General features: G+C 33.9%; 1 protein-coding gene across 1 annotated transcript in view; it reads right to left on the reverse strand.

Moving 5' to 3' along the window:
* Positions 1 to 16490, reverse strand: part of lgs (BCL9 domain-containing protein legless) — a 684040-nt gene that overhangs the window by 40126 nt on the left and 627424 nt on the right. The window contains exon 13 of the mRNA XM_090410672.1: positions 3791 to 4031. Coding sequence (XP_090266798.1) covers positions 3791 to 4031 — 241 coding nt within the window. The remainder of the gene's footprint in view (positions 1 to 3790; positions 4032 to 16490) is intronic.

Genomic DNA, 16490 nt, shown 5'->3' on the forward strand with positions numbered 1-16490 from the left:
TTCTAGGCTGCAGACAAGGTTTCAAATTGCTGAAAGGAAAAGTTCCAATTGCTGGAGAAAAGTTTCCAGGCCAGAGAGGGACCCAGTTAACAGTTGGCGGCAGTTCTAGCTGTTGAAAAGGCAGTTGTCCAGGCATTTTCAGCAAACCCAAGCAGAGGAGAAAAGGAAAGGCAAATTTCCCAAAGCACCTTCACTCGTAAGTTTTTCTTTTCGCTGAGGGAGAGTAACCTTTTGCCGGAGCTGAATGAGCCCACAGCTACGTTCTTGATGAGATGCAGCCGAGCCAAAATTTTCTGAAGAAGATCTGAGACTAAAGAATTGCCATAGAACTTTTAGTGAAAGACTTTTGACTGAATGTGAGATACAGAGCCTTTGTAACAGGAATTTTATATAATTCCTGTTATAGTTGATACAAGAAAGACTTTTAAGATATATGTTTAAGTGTTAAGAAATGTCCATAAGAGAATCAATTGGCATGTTAGAGGTTGATATCAAATGTGTAAAGATAACTTAACACAGATTTAGGTAACCTCTTTATGAGTAAGATTAGAGATTAATAAGTAAAAATTTGTAAACTGAGAGTAGGTAACCTTATGTGTTAAAGAAAGTATTTAATATAGAAGAAAGAAGATTCTAATTTTTGCTAAAGAGTTTTCATAGATGGATAGAGAAAGCAATCTCCCTAACGTTAAAATTGTGTATATTTCATAGTAATGTAAATAATTGTCATTTGACTTTCTTGTTAAAAGAGTGCTGCCTGTTTGTTTATTTACAACTGCAGTTTCTAAAATAAATCGGACTTGTTGAGCGGGAATCTAAGTGAGTTGGCCAAAGCATGAAATTAAGAAAAAGAATAGACCATGACTGTTTGTGAAAGTTTTAATGTAGGAATTTGTGTTAGAGAAAGAGAGAAATCTACCAGCCACATGTTTGAGTTCTTTTTTGCTAATCAAAGATATTAGTGGCACAGTCTCATTTTAAATAAATTTTCTAATATCTTAGGCATAAGACTCGTAATGCGAAAGGTAGATAAACATAGCACGTAATAAGATAAACAAGAAAGATTCTGAGAGAGAAAGCACGCACAGCAAATTAGAATAATGGAGAATAAAGTACAGAGTAAAAGACATCACAATAATTAATAGAAATTACAAGTATACAAAGTTAAGTACTAATAAAGTTTACAATGTCGCAGTAACGACTGGATAGCAAAAGTAGACGTATAACAAAAGCACATCGTATGCGTTTCGTTTAATTTGAGGATAATCATGAGTGTATCAAAGAAATCGAATACGTATCATTTTCACAAGGCATGGGAAACAGATTTTTTCTTTACAATGGTAAATGGAAAGTGTTGTTGTTTGATTTGTAATTCATCTGTAACAATTCCAAAAAAACGTAATATTGAGAGACATTTTCGATCGCTACATGCAAAATATGATGAAAATTTTCCCCAAAATTCCGAAATACGTAAATCAAAAATTATAAATTAAAAGGCAGGAATTTCTGGACAACAAAATATGATTTCGAAAGTAATAAATAAACCAATATTAGTCACTATTGCATCTTTGAAAGTGTGTCATTTATTAGCAAAAGCAAAAAAGCCTTTTACTGATGGAGAGTTAATAAAAGAATTGTTTCTTGCAGCAGCAGAATTTTTATTTTCTGATTTTAAAAATAAAAATGAAATCATTTCGAATATTAAAGATTTACAACTTTCCAGAACAACGGTTATGAGAAAAGTTGAAATTTTAAGTGCCGATCTGAATACTCAGTTAATGTCAGACATTCACCAGTGTGTTGCGTTTTCATTACAATTTGATGAATCAAATGAATTCACTGATGTTTCTCAGTTAATGGTATTTATTTGCATGATATTTCAAGATTATTAAAGTAAAGAAGAACTTTTGAAAATTATACCATTATTCGGAAGGTTAGCCAAAGCTTCACAGGGAAAACACATTTTTTCGGCTAAATTTGTGAAACACGAACTTCTGCTTTTTAAACTTGTGTCTATTTCTACTGATGGTGCTCCTACAATGATAGGTAATAAATCAGGCTTCCTTTCATTATGTAAAAACGATGACAAATATCCAGATTTTTTAACGTACCACCGTATTATTCACCAACAAGTACTGTGTAGTAAAAGATTAAACGCAAAAGATGTTTTGGATATTACATTTAAAATTATAAATTCTGTTCGAGGAAAAGCTCTGCAACGGCGGTTATTTAAATTACAAGCAGATGATGATAGGGAACTTCTGTTGTACAATAATGTTCGCTGGCTCAGCAAAAGTCAATTTTTAGAAAGATTTCTTGTATTAATTAACGATATAAAAATTTTCTTGATGAAAAAGGAGGTATTTATCCACAATTGAGTGATAAAAGATGGTTGTTACACTTATCATTTTTAGTAGATTTCTGTATGAAATTAAGCAATTTAAATTTAGAGTTTCAAGGTAGAGATAAAAATTTAATTGACATGTTAAGTTCAATAAAAACTTTCCAACAATACTTTTACAACAATCAATTAAGAAACCAAATTACAAATGATCATTTGGATGATTGCCTGCGATTTCCCACTTCTTCATATCAACTTGACTATGAAAATATTGCGAGGTCCAAACAATGCCAAATTTCACATTAACTTTTTTTTAAATAAAGAAAAATATAAATGACCGCAAATTTTGACATCTCTATATTTATTAAAATTTTTTGAACAAAATCAAGAAATGCTTCGCTATGATTTAAAAGAATTTATTCGTGAAATAGAATTAGTTGAGGAAGAAATAAATTCAAGATTCAAAGATTTTAATAAAACTGAAATGATTGTATCTTTTATCAATAATCCATTTCAAGAAAACTTGAACATCACAGAAATTTCAAATAAAATTAGTGGGCTGTTTGATATAAACCAAGCTGAAGTAGAACTTGAGATAATAAACATTCAGAATAGTTTACATTTAAAATCAATAAACAATGAAGTCATTTGGAAGTATGTACATGAAAAATTCCCAATATTAACTGATATTGTGCGAAAAATTCTGCCGTGTTTCGGATCAACATACTTGTCACAATCCACTTTTTCAAATATCGCCGTCATAAAAAATCAATTAAGAAACCAGATCACAAATGACCATTTGGATGATTGTCTGCAACTGGCTACTTCTTCATATCAACTTGACTATGAAAATATTGCAATGTCCAAACAATGCCAAATTTCACATTAACTTCTTCTTCTTTTTTTTTTTTTTTAAATCAATCAGCATTTCCTGTAACTTGTGAGTTTGTAATCAATTTGTTGTGTTTTCTAACTTTGGTTTTCCAAAATAGAGAAATAAATATTTCATTCCAATATATTTGTTTTGTTTTGTTGTAATAAAATAATTAAAAGTGATAAATTTTTAAATACACAAATAAAGTTTTTAGTTGTGTATTTTTTTTTTAGTTGTTTATTTGTGCATAATCAGATATCAGGTTGGGGTAATGTGATCTATATAAGAGAGTAGATCGCCAAATAACTTTTTATAGAAAAGTAGCTTGCATAGTAAAAAAAGGTTGAACACCACCGACATATATCATATACTGGTATGTAATGAGTTCTTTGAAGGATTAGGCTGCAATGTATTTATTCATTATTTCTAAACTTATTCAACAATAAAATATAAATACAAAAAATGTAAAAATATAATCAAGAAACAAGAATGCTGCTGAGAGAAAACTAAAACATTTTTAAAAGACCTCAGATTTGTTATATATGAAGTAGATAATTAAAACAAATAGCACTTACCCACTGGGAGACATCATATCTAGATCACGAATACTAGTATTCGGCTGCTTCTGAATTGTGAGCTCTTGACCTTCAAAAGTATTTAGATACTGTATTTGCTGAGGAGATGGCACTGGCATAAGGCTTGGCTCCTTGTGAGGTCCACTTACTGGTGGATGACCTGTACAGTGTTCAGGAGGATGCTTCTGACTTGTGGACTGAACACATGCAGTGAGGCTGGATCCAAACATAACATTTTCACCTGAACAATAACAGAATGGTTACTTGCATTTTAAATTATTTAAGTTTATAAGAGGGAGAGAAATATTAATTTGTTACATTCGTATTTTACAAGATTTTTAATATATGTACCAAAAATTTTTCCTTTAGAAAAAAATAAACTTGTTTTTTGGAGTTAGAAATTACTCAATAAAATCTAATATACTTTACTTAAATAAAGAGCCAATAGGCTTCACTTCGGCAATGTAACATTATTTAAATTAAAGGGATATTAAATCCCACATTGTTTCAAAACCGAATAGGAAACTCAAAGATCAGAATCAAAGAGTTTCATACCAAATATAGTAAACTATAAAAGTATTGGCCAATACTAGCATAAGCCAAAGCTCTGATCACTATTCTTAGTATTTCCCATAATGTAAAAACACATCTCCTAGGAGATGTATGATGTTATACATTATGACGGAAGGTCACTACCCAGACCGGTTTCAACCTTTATTGAGGTCTCATTAGTGAGTAGGTAGACCAAATTATTAATACTGAGGGTATAGCAAAAAGAACTTATATACTCTGCTATACGAGTTGTCAAACAGGTGCACCCATTAAATTACTTAAATAAAGAGCCAATAGACTTCACTTCGGCGATGTAACATTATTTAAATTAAAGGGATATTAAATCCCACATTGTTTCAAAACCGAATAGGAAACTCAAAGATCAGAATCAAAGAGTTTCATGCTGAATATGGTAAACCATAAAAGTATCGGCGGATACTAGCGTAAGCCAAAGCACGTAGTACAAACCAGGGCAACTCGCTTTGGCTTACATTTCCTGCAAATAGCAGGAAAATGATCACTCCACAGACGTTTCCTTCAATATCCCAAATGAGCAGTGTAAAAATAGCGGGGGAGCAGAATATTGAAAGGGAGTAGAATTAAGAAGTGAGAGGCTATGACTGTCAAGCATTCACTCAATTATACAGCCTCATTCATTCATGTTGGTACACAGAGTGTATGTCCATTAAAGTCACCCAAGAGAAGCATGAGCTGTAGCAGATGGAATATAAGATTATCAAATTTGATCTTATTCCAGAACTTTGTTGTAAATAAATGGAACATACTGTAATAAGAAATCAAATGTCCAGCTTAATAATGCTCTGAAAAGGATAGCTACTCCATCACAAGCAGGAACATCAACAGTTCTGTCATTATGAACAAGAGTAAAATACCTAAAGGTCAGTCCTCACCAAGTTTAAAATACATTTCCACCAGACAAAAACTGATGGGTTTACATTTTTGCATCTTGGTATTATCAATATTTTGGTGAAATCCATGACAGTTCCAACTGTAGAAATTTTCCGACTGTTTTGTAGACTTCTCAAAATTCTGAGATGTTGAGGACTTACCTTTGTCAGGGCTTATATTTATGATTTAGAGAAGTATGGAGGGCAAGTGGCCATCTCTTCCTTTGGGGGAAAAAAAAATGTTTAATACACAATCTGATGTACAAGAATCATTGGGTGATTTACTTTACTTTCCATGAATCCAGAAGTTGTTTTTTTTTCTCCTATGGTGGTTTATTTTTAGATGAGATTTTTGCCATAATTTTCTTTAAGTGGATCCTCATTGAATAGGCATTCTGAAATAAGATCATTGATGAGCATTTTTGGTCAGAAATCATCTACTCTGGCTGTATTTCCACATTTCAGGTTTTGATGGCTTTTTCCTTTATCCAGAATTTTTTTAATATCTTTAATTTTCACATCGCCTTTACACCTTTGATTCCTTTGACAGCACTATTTTTTCTATTCCTAAGCTTTTTTCAATAGCTTCCAGAATATTTTGCCACAACTCTGATATTTATTTTCTGTTCTTCACAAGTCTTATTTAGTTAGCGTTATACAATGGTTTGTTTTGCTACATTTTTCTCTATATTTTGTAAGTGTATACTCTGACTTGCTTACCAGGAACTTTTTTTTTTTTTTTGATATGCCTTCTTTTCCTTGATTGATTCTTAAACTTCCTGAGTTCACCATAGAGGTCAATTTTTTCTATCCTTGCAAACAACCTCACAACATGTATCTCTGGCTGAATCAATCAATGTTTTCTTCAGGGTCTTCATGAATCTTCAGCGTTTGGTTCTTGTTTTCATACTCTAATTTTTTCTTGAATATTTTCTTATGCAATTTTCTTTCAATATGAAATTAAATTTTATCCTGCTCAAAACTAAATGGTGATCACTCTCATTTCAAATCCTCTGCACACTTGTGTCTTGAACCAGCATGATGATATCACTATCAGCAATAAGAAAGTCGATGAGATTTTTCTTATTTCGTGCATCTTCTCTTCATGTGAATTTGTGCACCTTTTTATGTTGGGGCATAGTGTTAGTAACAGCTAATCTATGTTCTGAACAGAAATCCAGCAGGTACTCACCATCATTATTAGCTTTGCTTTTTTTGTGCAAATTTTCCCCAAACATTTCTACATGTTTGGTAATAATTTCCTACTCTACTGTTTAAATCTCCAACAATGACCAGTCTCGGTTTTATATATAAAACTGAGGCTAAAATTATATATTATATATATAATATAAAAATATATATAAAAATTACATATAATAAAATACAATCCTCTAAAGTCTTTAGAGGATTCCCTAAAGAGAACAGATGGCACTTTTTTTAATGAGTAACTTTGGAAATCAGTAGGTAGCTAGTCTACAACACACATGGCTGCTGAGGTCAAGTACATTTCTTTGTGCTATGTAAAAGCCACTGTTCCTAATCCAAAGTAGTATTTATTTGTATTTACTTTAATGTGTTCTATGGTTTATGATAAACGATGAATGAGAAACTTATTACAAGATAAGAGAATCCAGTTACAGTGGACAGTTTGCTAAAGTGAAATTTCTTCAGAACAGTACTGTTGTCTGTAGAGCTGTGGCTGGGGCATTGTGGTAATTTGTTAGAGTGAGTGAGTTTGTTAATGACATTTGATATAGCCAGAGCCAGCTGTAAAATTAACTGATTACTGAATATACAGTGAATCCACTCTTTATGAATAGTAAGCTATTCCAGAGACTATCATATCATGAAAATATTGTAATGCAAATCCAATAATTCAATGTATTTTGGTAATTCATTCCAGTGTATCAGATAGAATTTTCATCACATAACTATTTCCCACTCTAATAGGGGAGATTTAAAATATAATTTAAAGTACTAAAACTTGAAAAAAATGGGATAAAAGAAAAATGCTGAAGGCATCACTTTTTAGTTAATTCAAACTGTAGGTTATAAACATATTTTATTTTCTTTTTAAAATGGACGATGGGATGGTGCTGTTAAGCGCTATAAAACTTTACAGTAAAGAAGATGAAAAATGATCTGGAAAAAATAAATGCTCTGACATAATTTAAGAATGGCTCATTCGTGAACACAAAAAAATTCACACAAAGAGTGCTGTTATGTAGCATGTTGAGAGGAACCCTTCTTCCCATCCTTAATTATACTCATCAGGACCTTCAGATATGGCAGTCAACAAAGTTTCATTCAATTTCATTTAATGTAAGTTAGGAATTGTTTGAAGACAATCATAAAAAGGTATATGTAAATGCCCATTACTCATACAGATGATGTAACTATGAAAATGTAATCCTATTTACATTTTCAAGATATGTCATATATTAAAAGACATCCTTTTTAAATTGTGTTTGAAAACTCAAAATCTAGTCACTTCAGAGTAATTTAAAAGACATGCTTGGTTGTATATTTTTGGAAGATGAGAATGACAAAATATTTGGAGCCAAGATTGACTGAGCTAAGAACATGTGGTAAGAGAAGGATGTTGATAATGATGCATAAAACCAATAAACAAGGAAAATGATGAATCAGATGGACTATAAATTTTGAAAGGGAAAATTTTGAAAACTAAAAATTAAAGACTAAAATGGACCAAAACCAGTGAAATATGCTGCTAGCCCTGTATATATTTTATAAATTTTATATTAGTCTTTATATTACTCTACCCAAAATTTTACATTAGTCATTTAACATTTAAATTCCTCTGGTTAGAGATATGGGATAGCTCCATTACCAGCATGCTCAGGCCAAAGCATGTTATGTCAGATGTCAGAGTCAAAAACAATCTTGGATCCAATTTACTTCATCAATTAATCAAATGACCAGTGCCTAAATTGTATGGGATAAAATCTGGAAAATAGATATAGAACATACCGTATGTCTACCTTATATCATAATCGATGTGTTTTTGCTGCTGTTCCCAAAGCTATTGTAGACACTTTGATAGAAAATTTTGCCAGAATCTCAGAAACGAATGTTTTTTAATATTGAAAGAGCATCAAGAGAAACAACAGCTAAATTTTTCTCCCAATGGGTTTGAGCCATCCAATCAGCCATTTGTTAGTAGGACCCGATGATATCCATTATGAAATGATAAAACATCTTCTATGGATCTCCTTCTCTTAATATACAACAGAGGAAGAGTTTCTGGATTCTTGGCATAAGTCGGTTGTCATTACTATCCCAAAACCAGGAGAAGATCCAACAAAAGCAAATAATTATCAACTTATTGCTCTGACAACTGTCTTTGTAAGATAGAGAAAATGGTTAATACCAGACTTCTCCAGTATTTAGAAAGCAACAATCTTCTCTCTAATATACAATGTGGCTTTTGTAGATATCATTCAACTTTAGACCATTTGATCCATTTAGAAACTCATATAAGAGATGCATTCCTGAAACAAGAACATCTGGTTTCAATATTCTTCGACATGGAAAAAGCTTATGATACAGGTATGCAAACTGTTATCTGGATATATGGCATATTAAGACACCTCTAAATAATGGGTTCAGGTTTTCAGCAGAAAAAAGTGTGTGGATGCTTCTGTAGAAAACACTCTTCACCCAGATCCTGAATTAAGAATGAGACAAACAGTCATTCCATGAGTCCCAAGAAGCCAAGTTCTTGGGACTCACCTTTGAAAGAAAACATTTGTCAACTAAAAGAAAAGTGTAAGAGAACACGGAATCTCCTTTACACTCTATTCTCTACTGAATGGAGTGCAGATTGATCTTCATTGCTTTGTCTTTATCATGCACTTATATGTTCAAAGCTGGATTATGGGTCTCAAGTGTATGGTTCTGAGAGGTAGAAAAACATGTGATGTTTGGATCCCATCCATTATTAGCTTGCTACTGGTGCTTTTCGCACATCACCCATTCAAAGTCTTTAGATTGAAGCAAATGAACTGGCACTATCAATTAGATGGAAATTGTCTTTTAATTGTCCCTAAAGATCAAGTCTCTTCCAGATCATCCTACACAGACTAGTCTATTTTCTCTGCAACTTTCTTTTTGCAGTTAAAGAGACTATGCAAGCTGTTGCCATGAATGTTGGCAACAATGCTTACACCAAACATAAGAGCATCCCTCCATGACAGGTTTGCACTCCATCCTGCAACCTCTCACTTTGTCAACTACAAAAGTCTCATCTATTTTATACTCTCAATTGTCTACTTGCAATTGTTTAATGCACAGAGAGAAACCCACTTGGATATCTTTGCCCATCTATACTGATGATAGAAGATCAAAGATCTCTGTTGGCTGTGCCACTGTGTTTCCTGGCATTACTATCTCTAACAAGATCCCACCTGATTACAGTAATTATACAGCAGAGTTGCATGTTGTTCAGCCTGCACTTGTGCATATAAAAGAAAATTGCTACCAAACGTAATTTATATAGACTCATTGAGCTCTTTGCTGGCTATCATGTCTCCTATGTATAATCCACATCCAGTACTGTGCAAGGTGTTATGCTTGTTGTACAAAATGAAAACCCTTAATTTTGATGTTCAGTTGTGCTGAATTCCCAGCCACATTGGAATTAAGGGAAATGAGACTGTAGATGCAGCTGCTAGATCAACTCATACCTTTTCGACATACTGTTTAACAGTATGTCGAAAAGGTATGAGTTGATACAGGCTAAAGTTGATACAGGCTAAAGACACTTTATAAGATCAAAGCTAAATGCCCAATGGTAGTCATCATGGCAGGAAGCATTGACATTCTAGTCAACGTAGAGAAGAGGAAGTTGTTCTTGTTAGGCTCCTAGGTAACAGTAATCTTACACATTCTTATTTACTGAGGGCTGATTACCCACCTGTGTGCGAAAAATGCAACACACGTCATACAATTTGTCATATTCTGGTGGGGGTTCCAGCACTTTACACAAGAGAGGAAGGACTTTTTACCTATATATATTTACCAAGCCATATACTCAGGCAGATGTAATCAGACTCAGACAAACTGCATGATGTTTTTAGCCTTTCACAAAGAATTAATTTGTGCAAATGCATTTGATTGTAATTTTATTTATATGTGGATATTGCATTGGTTAACTTCATTTTTGTACATACTATTTACTAATTTATCTTTGACCATTTATGTACTGCTGTAACCTTTGATCTTGTGCATTGCTGTAATTGTATTTATGTGTAGATACTGCCTTGCTTAACTTAATTTTTGCACATACATATTATTTCCTAATTTATTTTTAACTATATGTATATGTATTGCTGTAACGTTTGACCTTGTGTACAGCTGTAACCTTTGCTATGGCTCAGTGTGACTTTTTGCCATTCTTGCACCAATAAACCAACCAAGCCATTACCTACTAAGCTTTGCATTTTTTTCCATCATCTGACATCAGGAGAGACATGAAACCTTAGTTTCAGAAAATCCATGTACTAGTCACTTTATTCAAGTTACATACCAACCAAATATTTCAAAACCTGACTGAACAACCGATTCCTACTGGAATGGTGGTGGTGGAGAATCTGGATGTCATAACTCACTCTATTTGCTTGATGACCAGGGGAAAAAAAAAAGAAAGACTACAGATGTAATACAGTATATCATGAACAGTGTCTACATGTAACACTGTGAGTAAATGAGCTGCTACCAAAATGACAGAGGGATCATGAGTTCTTCTTTCAGAATTACAGTGCTGGTGATGCATTCTGCATACTTTTGTTGTTTTAATCATCTCTGAAATGACCGTGACTAGTTTCGTTGTCTAATTTGGTTATTACAAAAAAAAAAAGGAATAATAATAATAAACAGTTGCATCTGTGAATGAATTGAAAATATTAATTTTCCCACCCTGTATAATGGCATGGCTATTTTTTCAGAATATGCTTAAACCATTTTTAAATGCATTTTGTAAAATTTGTAAGCAAGCACAGATACTGTTATTAACATTAGACATCTATGAAGTCAAAAACTCAAAGGATAATGTTTTTTTTTTCTTTTCTTTTCATAAAGCACAATTTGAACTCATGCACTGTTTCCGCACTTACCACAATTTAAGGCAATGAATTCCACTGGCAATCCACTCTCTCCACGCAAAAGACATGCTCCCTATTCTCTTTCTCACACCCTCCTTATATAGCTTCCAGGGGTGGTCTCTTGTGCTATCCCTATTCCTTGAAAAATCTCTTCAACATTAATCTGGTAACAGCTCCTTACTAACTTATGTGTCTCAATCATATCTTCCCTCCTATTCACACAGTTCCACAAATTGCATTTCTTCAATCTTTTTCTTCGTGCCTAATGTTCCAGGATTGAAAATGACCTTAGTCAATCAGCTCTGGACCCTTTCCTGTACATCCTCATTCCCTTGAAAAAAAGGTGACTAAATTTGTGCACATTAAATTCATTAGCTTTCTGATTGAGGTCTTATACAAGGAACCCTATATTCACTTGTATAAGTTTATTATAACTACACAACTAGTTTCAGCTTTTTTAAACAGCCTTCGTCAGGTGCACATTATAAAAGAAATAACCATTAAACATGGAGGAAAAAACTGTAAACATCACATAAAGTAAATGTATATATTTAACATTAAAACGTTAAAGTCAACGTATTCAAAGCTGTTCTTTCGTTGGCTAAATTGTTAGAGGTGTGCATGCACATAGCATCTCATGAGTGCCAGTATTTGATCACAGCAGAATGACAGTCTAAAAAAAAAGATTGTAGCTTCGGTTGTTGTTTAGATGTATATGGTTGAGGATGATTTCCTTAGATTCTATAATCTTCCTTTCCAATTCATCATGGCAACGGAAAAAGTTGTTAGATTTGTCCCAAAGGATAGTTTGGCTATGGTTTTCTTCATCAGAATTGGCCAAAAACAAAACATGGTTAGATAAAGCACTGTTCTCTTGTAAGCGATGTCCCTCTTGTGTTCCTCAATGCGTAACTCTATTGACTTATCTGTTTGGCAAAAGTAAGGAATGTCACAGTCACACCAGATCTGATAAACACCAGGATATTTAAGATTATGATGACTAGGTTCTGGATGGCTTACTAGAGAATGGATTTTTGGAAGAGGAGTAAATAAAGTTCTTATGTTGTATTTTTTAAGAACCTTGACTAATTTGGGAGAAACAGCTTATGTATGGTATGGAGATATTGCCTTTAACATTATTCGTCTCTTCATTATTGCGACTCACAGGATTAAATTAAATAGGAAATTAAATTAGATTAGATTAAATTAAATAGGAAATTCTCAAAAGTAATCTTTTGAGAATATCCATTTAGTCGAAAAGTAGATCTAAGAAAATTGATTTCTTTATAAAGTTCAATCAGGTCATCAAGAAGAGAGTGAACTCTATGTCCCAAAGTAGAAATTATTCCAAATTTCTGAGGAGGATAATGATGGGATTGACTGTGGAGATATCTGTTGGCGTGGGTAGGTTTCCTGTAGATCGAGATTTTTAATTTTTCTTAAGAACGGGTCCGTTTGATGTCTAAAAAAGGAAGGGAACCATTAGCTTCAAACTCAGCTGTAAATTTAATATTTGGGTGTTGACCATTTATATGTTCAAGGAATTTCAGGAGAGATTCATGGTCATGGCTCCAAATTAGGAAAATGTCGTCAACATATCATTTCCAAATTCTTGGTTTTAAGGGATAGGGATTCAAGAAGAATCCCTATTCCTTAAAATCTATCTAGAGTACAAAATAATTTGAATTTCTCAAAACCTCACATCCATCCTGACAAAGTTGTGATTAATAAATCAACGTATATTCTTTCAGATGCAGAAAAAAGTATCTTCAGTAAAGGATTAAATTTTATTCCATCACCCCAGATCTATCCCTAAAAAATCACTACTCACTAAGATAGAAAAGGCTATCTCCTTTCTCCCTTCACAAGAAGCAAAACTACTCCATATTGAATCCATTTTTATCATCAACAACACAAAACCCTCTACAGACAACATCTCTCCATTGGAACGACAGGCTCTTAAAAGGCTACGAAATAACAAAAATATAATTATCCTTCCTGCAGATAAAGGCAATGCCACAGTTGTTCTTAACTTTGAAGATTATAAAAACAAGATGTTTTAATTGTTACAGAGTGGCACTTACTCAATCCTCGAGAGAGATCCCACTCATGAACTCCAAAACCAGACCAACGACTTACTGAAAACTACTTCTGAACTGTCTAGAAACATTTGCCTTTCTCTTCACTTTCTCCATCCACTGATTCCACGTTTATATGAAGTCCCCAAAATCCACAAGGAAAATTCCCCACTTCATCTTATCATTGAAGGTATTGACTCTCCTACATACAACCTTTCCAAATATCTGGCAAAATCTCTCAAATGTTCTTCTGGCAAGTCACCATCTTTTATTAATAACTCTATGGATTTTATGTCATATATTAAAGATATATTGTCAAAGAAGATGAAATCATGGCTAGCTTTGACATAGTCTCCTTGTTCACAAATGTTCCTATAGACGAAGTTCTGGTACTACTCAAGGATAAATATTCAAAAAAGATCTTCGCCTTACTCATTGCATCAAGTCAGGATACCATCTATAAACAAAATCATGGTCTTGCTATGGGTAATCCTTTATTTCCTGTATTTGCCAACATTTATATTGAAGAGTTGGAAGTTAAAGCTATCTCTTCCTATCCCTTAAAACCAAGAACTGGAAATGATATGTTGACGACATTTTCCTAATTTGGAGCCATGACAGTGAATCTCTCTTGAAATTCCTTGAACATCTAAATGGTAAACACCAAAATATTAAATTTACGGCTGAGTTTGAAGCTAATGGTTCCCTTCCTTTATTAGACATCAAACTGACCAGTTCTTCAGAAAAACTAAAAATCTCGATCTACAGGAAACCTATCCACACCAACAGATATCTCCACAGTCAATCCCATTGTTAGATCCTGAATGCAGAGCTTTACAAGTAAAGTCTTTATTTGGGATTTAACATGACAAACTACTACTAATTAAGGAGATACCTGCACATCGGCTAATAATTATAAAGTGTTGTTTTATGTCTTGTAATAATGTATAGTCCATGTGTGCGATCTAGTGAGAGTTATTGCTAGGTTATTTGTAATTCCCAAGTAAGCTGTCTAGTACTTTGCGAAATTCTGAGAAAAGTTTATAATAGTAATCCGGAATAATCGCGTATAATCGGTATGAGTCGAGCGTAGCGATGGAGGCTATACCTACGCGGAAATATGATGTCAGAGCGCCTTCCTAGAATAATGTAACCGGACAGGTTAGCGAGAGTGTAGGATCACCCAAGGGGCATGAATGATGGGGTTCGTGGGTGAAAACTGCAATGAATAGAGGGCGCCCGAATAGGGCGAATAAAAGACGAAGCACGCTGTTTTATGGGGCTTTTTTGACCTTTTGATCTTGGAGTGCTGGATTCAAGTTTTAGGGGGAGTTTGTCGGAGGATTCATGAGAGAGCAGTGGGTCTTCTATGGTAATGATGGATGGCAGGTTCTTTTCTTGAGAATGCTTGAAGATTTTCAAGCAGAGCTGATCGCAATATGACGGCCCATGTGGAATCGAGCCTTAGCAGAATGTCCCATTGGAGAAAGTTTCCTGCGGAGCGGTAGACAGCACGCAACAGTCAGAAACGATTAGAAGAAAAAGCGTAGTACATCGCCAGGCACAGAGACAGCCGAAGAATATGCAGTACAGTAATCCAGACCTACATGAGATGGCGGCTTGAAATCTGAAAGGATCCGGTAATGTAAGAGTTTTCGTTCTATGTTAAAATTTTGTTTAGAAGAACAAGAAATTTGTGTGTGTTGTAACTAAAGGACACTAGTAGAGAACTTTTAGTGAGAATTTGACTGAATTAATTATGCCCTTGTGGAACAAAGAAGAGTTGTTAAATAGGCAGTAATTTGTGAATGACTAGACTTGCTAAAAATGAAATTTAGAATTAAGATAATCGTTGATAGAGTATTAATGAAAGTATTCAATAAGTATTCTGTGAGTAACTTGTGAAAGGAGTTATATAGTAGTAGTATTTTGCTTAAACCTAATCCTTTCATAATTGAAGGATTTGACTTGCTCTGATTCATTGTGATTTAGTATAACCCTTAACTTAGAGTGAATTTTGATTCATTGAGTATTTAAACTTACATAGCTGTAAATGTTTTATGTTTTTCCAATAAACATGTTTTGTACCTTATACCTGAGTTATGCCTGATTACGAATTCAAACCACCACTTATGAAATTGAACCTTTTTGGCGGGAAGGAATTTAGATATAATTGTTTAAGTGAGATTCGGTCTACGACTGCTAACTGAATCTGCACAGCGCTAGCGTGAGATAAATTATTGTGTAAAAAAAAAAAAAAAAATCAGCTAACGCCTTTTTATTCCCGTATATACGGGAGTAGGCGAGGCCATTTAGCCCTATCTAACTTTTGGAGACTGAGTGGGCAGTTCAATCTCCACTGGTACCCAATCAGAGACAGATGGCCCAAGGCTATCACTGATTAAGCGGTACGCAGTGAAGAGAGACGGCTCAAATGTGCCGCCATCTCGTGGTCTCTAACCCTAACACAATATATTTAATGTCTGAAATAATGTGGGTTCTACGGTCGATTTTCTTGAGTTTACAGGACGAAAAACCCGAGTTTCCGGGAGGAAAAACCTGCTTGCCCGTGCCAGAGATCGACTAACTCGGGAACCGGTCGAAAAAAGGCTTAGAAAAATTTCCTCTAGTCGCCGACTAGACTCGAAACCAAGACTTCCTTCGTGCGGCCTAGCGCGGTGGTGTGCATAAAATTTTTGTGTGCATCCTTTTAAATCTTGAACTATTTCCCTGAACAAGAGTCTCTTCTGTTATAGGATATTGGCTGGCGCAGCAAAAATATAAATTTTGCCAATAACCGAAGAGGAAATAAATCTGAATTAGTATTTTAGGAGCACGACAATAGATTAGAAGGAGAGTTATTATAGAGGTAGAGTAAGATATAATATAGAGTAGCCAGTAGGATCGTGACTGTACAAAGTTTTGAGTAAGCAAAGGGATAGATTCTAGAGACAGTAAATTGAATGTATAATAAGATTAAACTTACGATTTACGAAATAACATTATATGAAAGTAAGGATAAAACAATAACACAGCCGAC

The sequence above is a fragment of the Typopeltis vanoorti genome, chromosome 20, assembly GCF_054136105.1.
Source record: "Typopeltis vanoorti isolate ZY-2024b chromosome 20, IOZ_Tvanoo_1.0, whole genome shotgun sequence".
NCBI classification, from domain to species: Eukaryota; Metazoa; Arthropoda; class Arachnida; order Uropygi; family Thelyphonidae; genus Typopeltis; species Typopeltis vanoorti.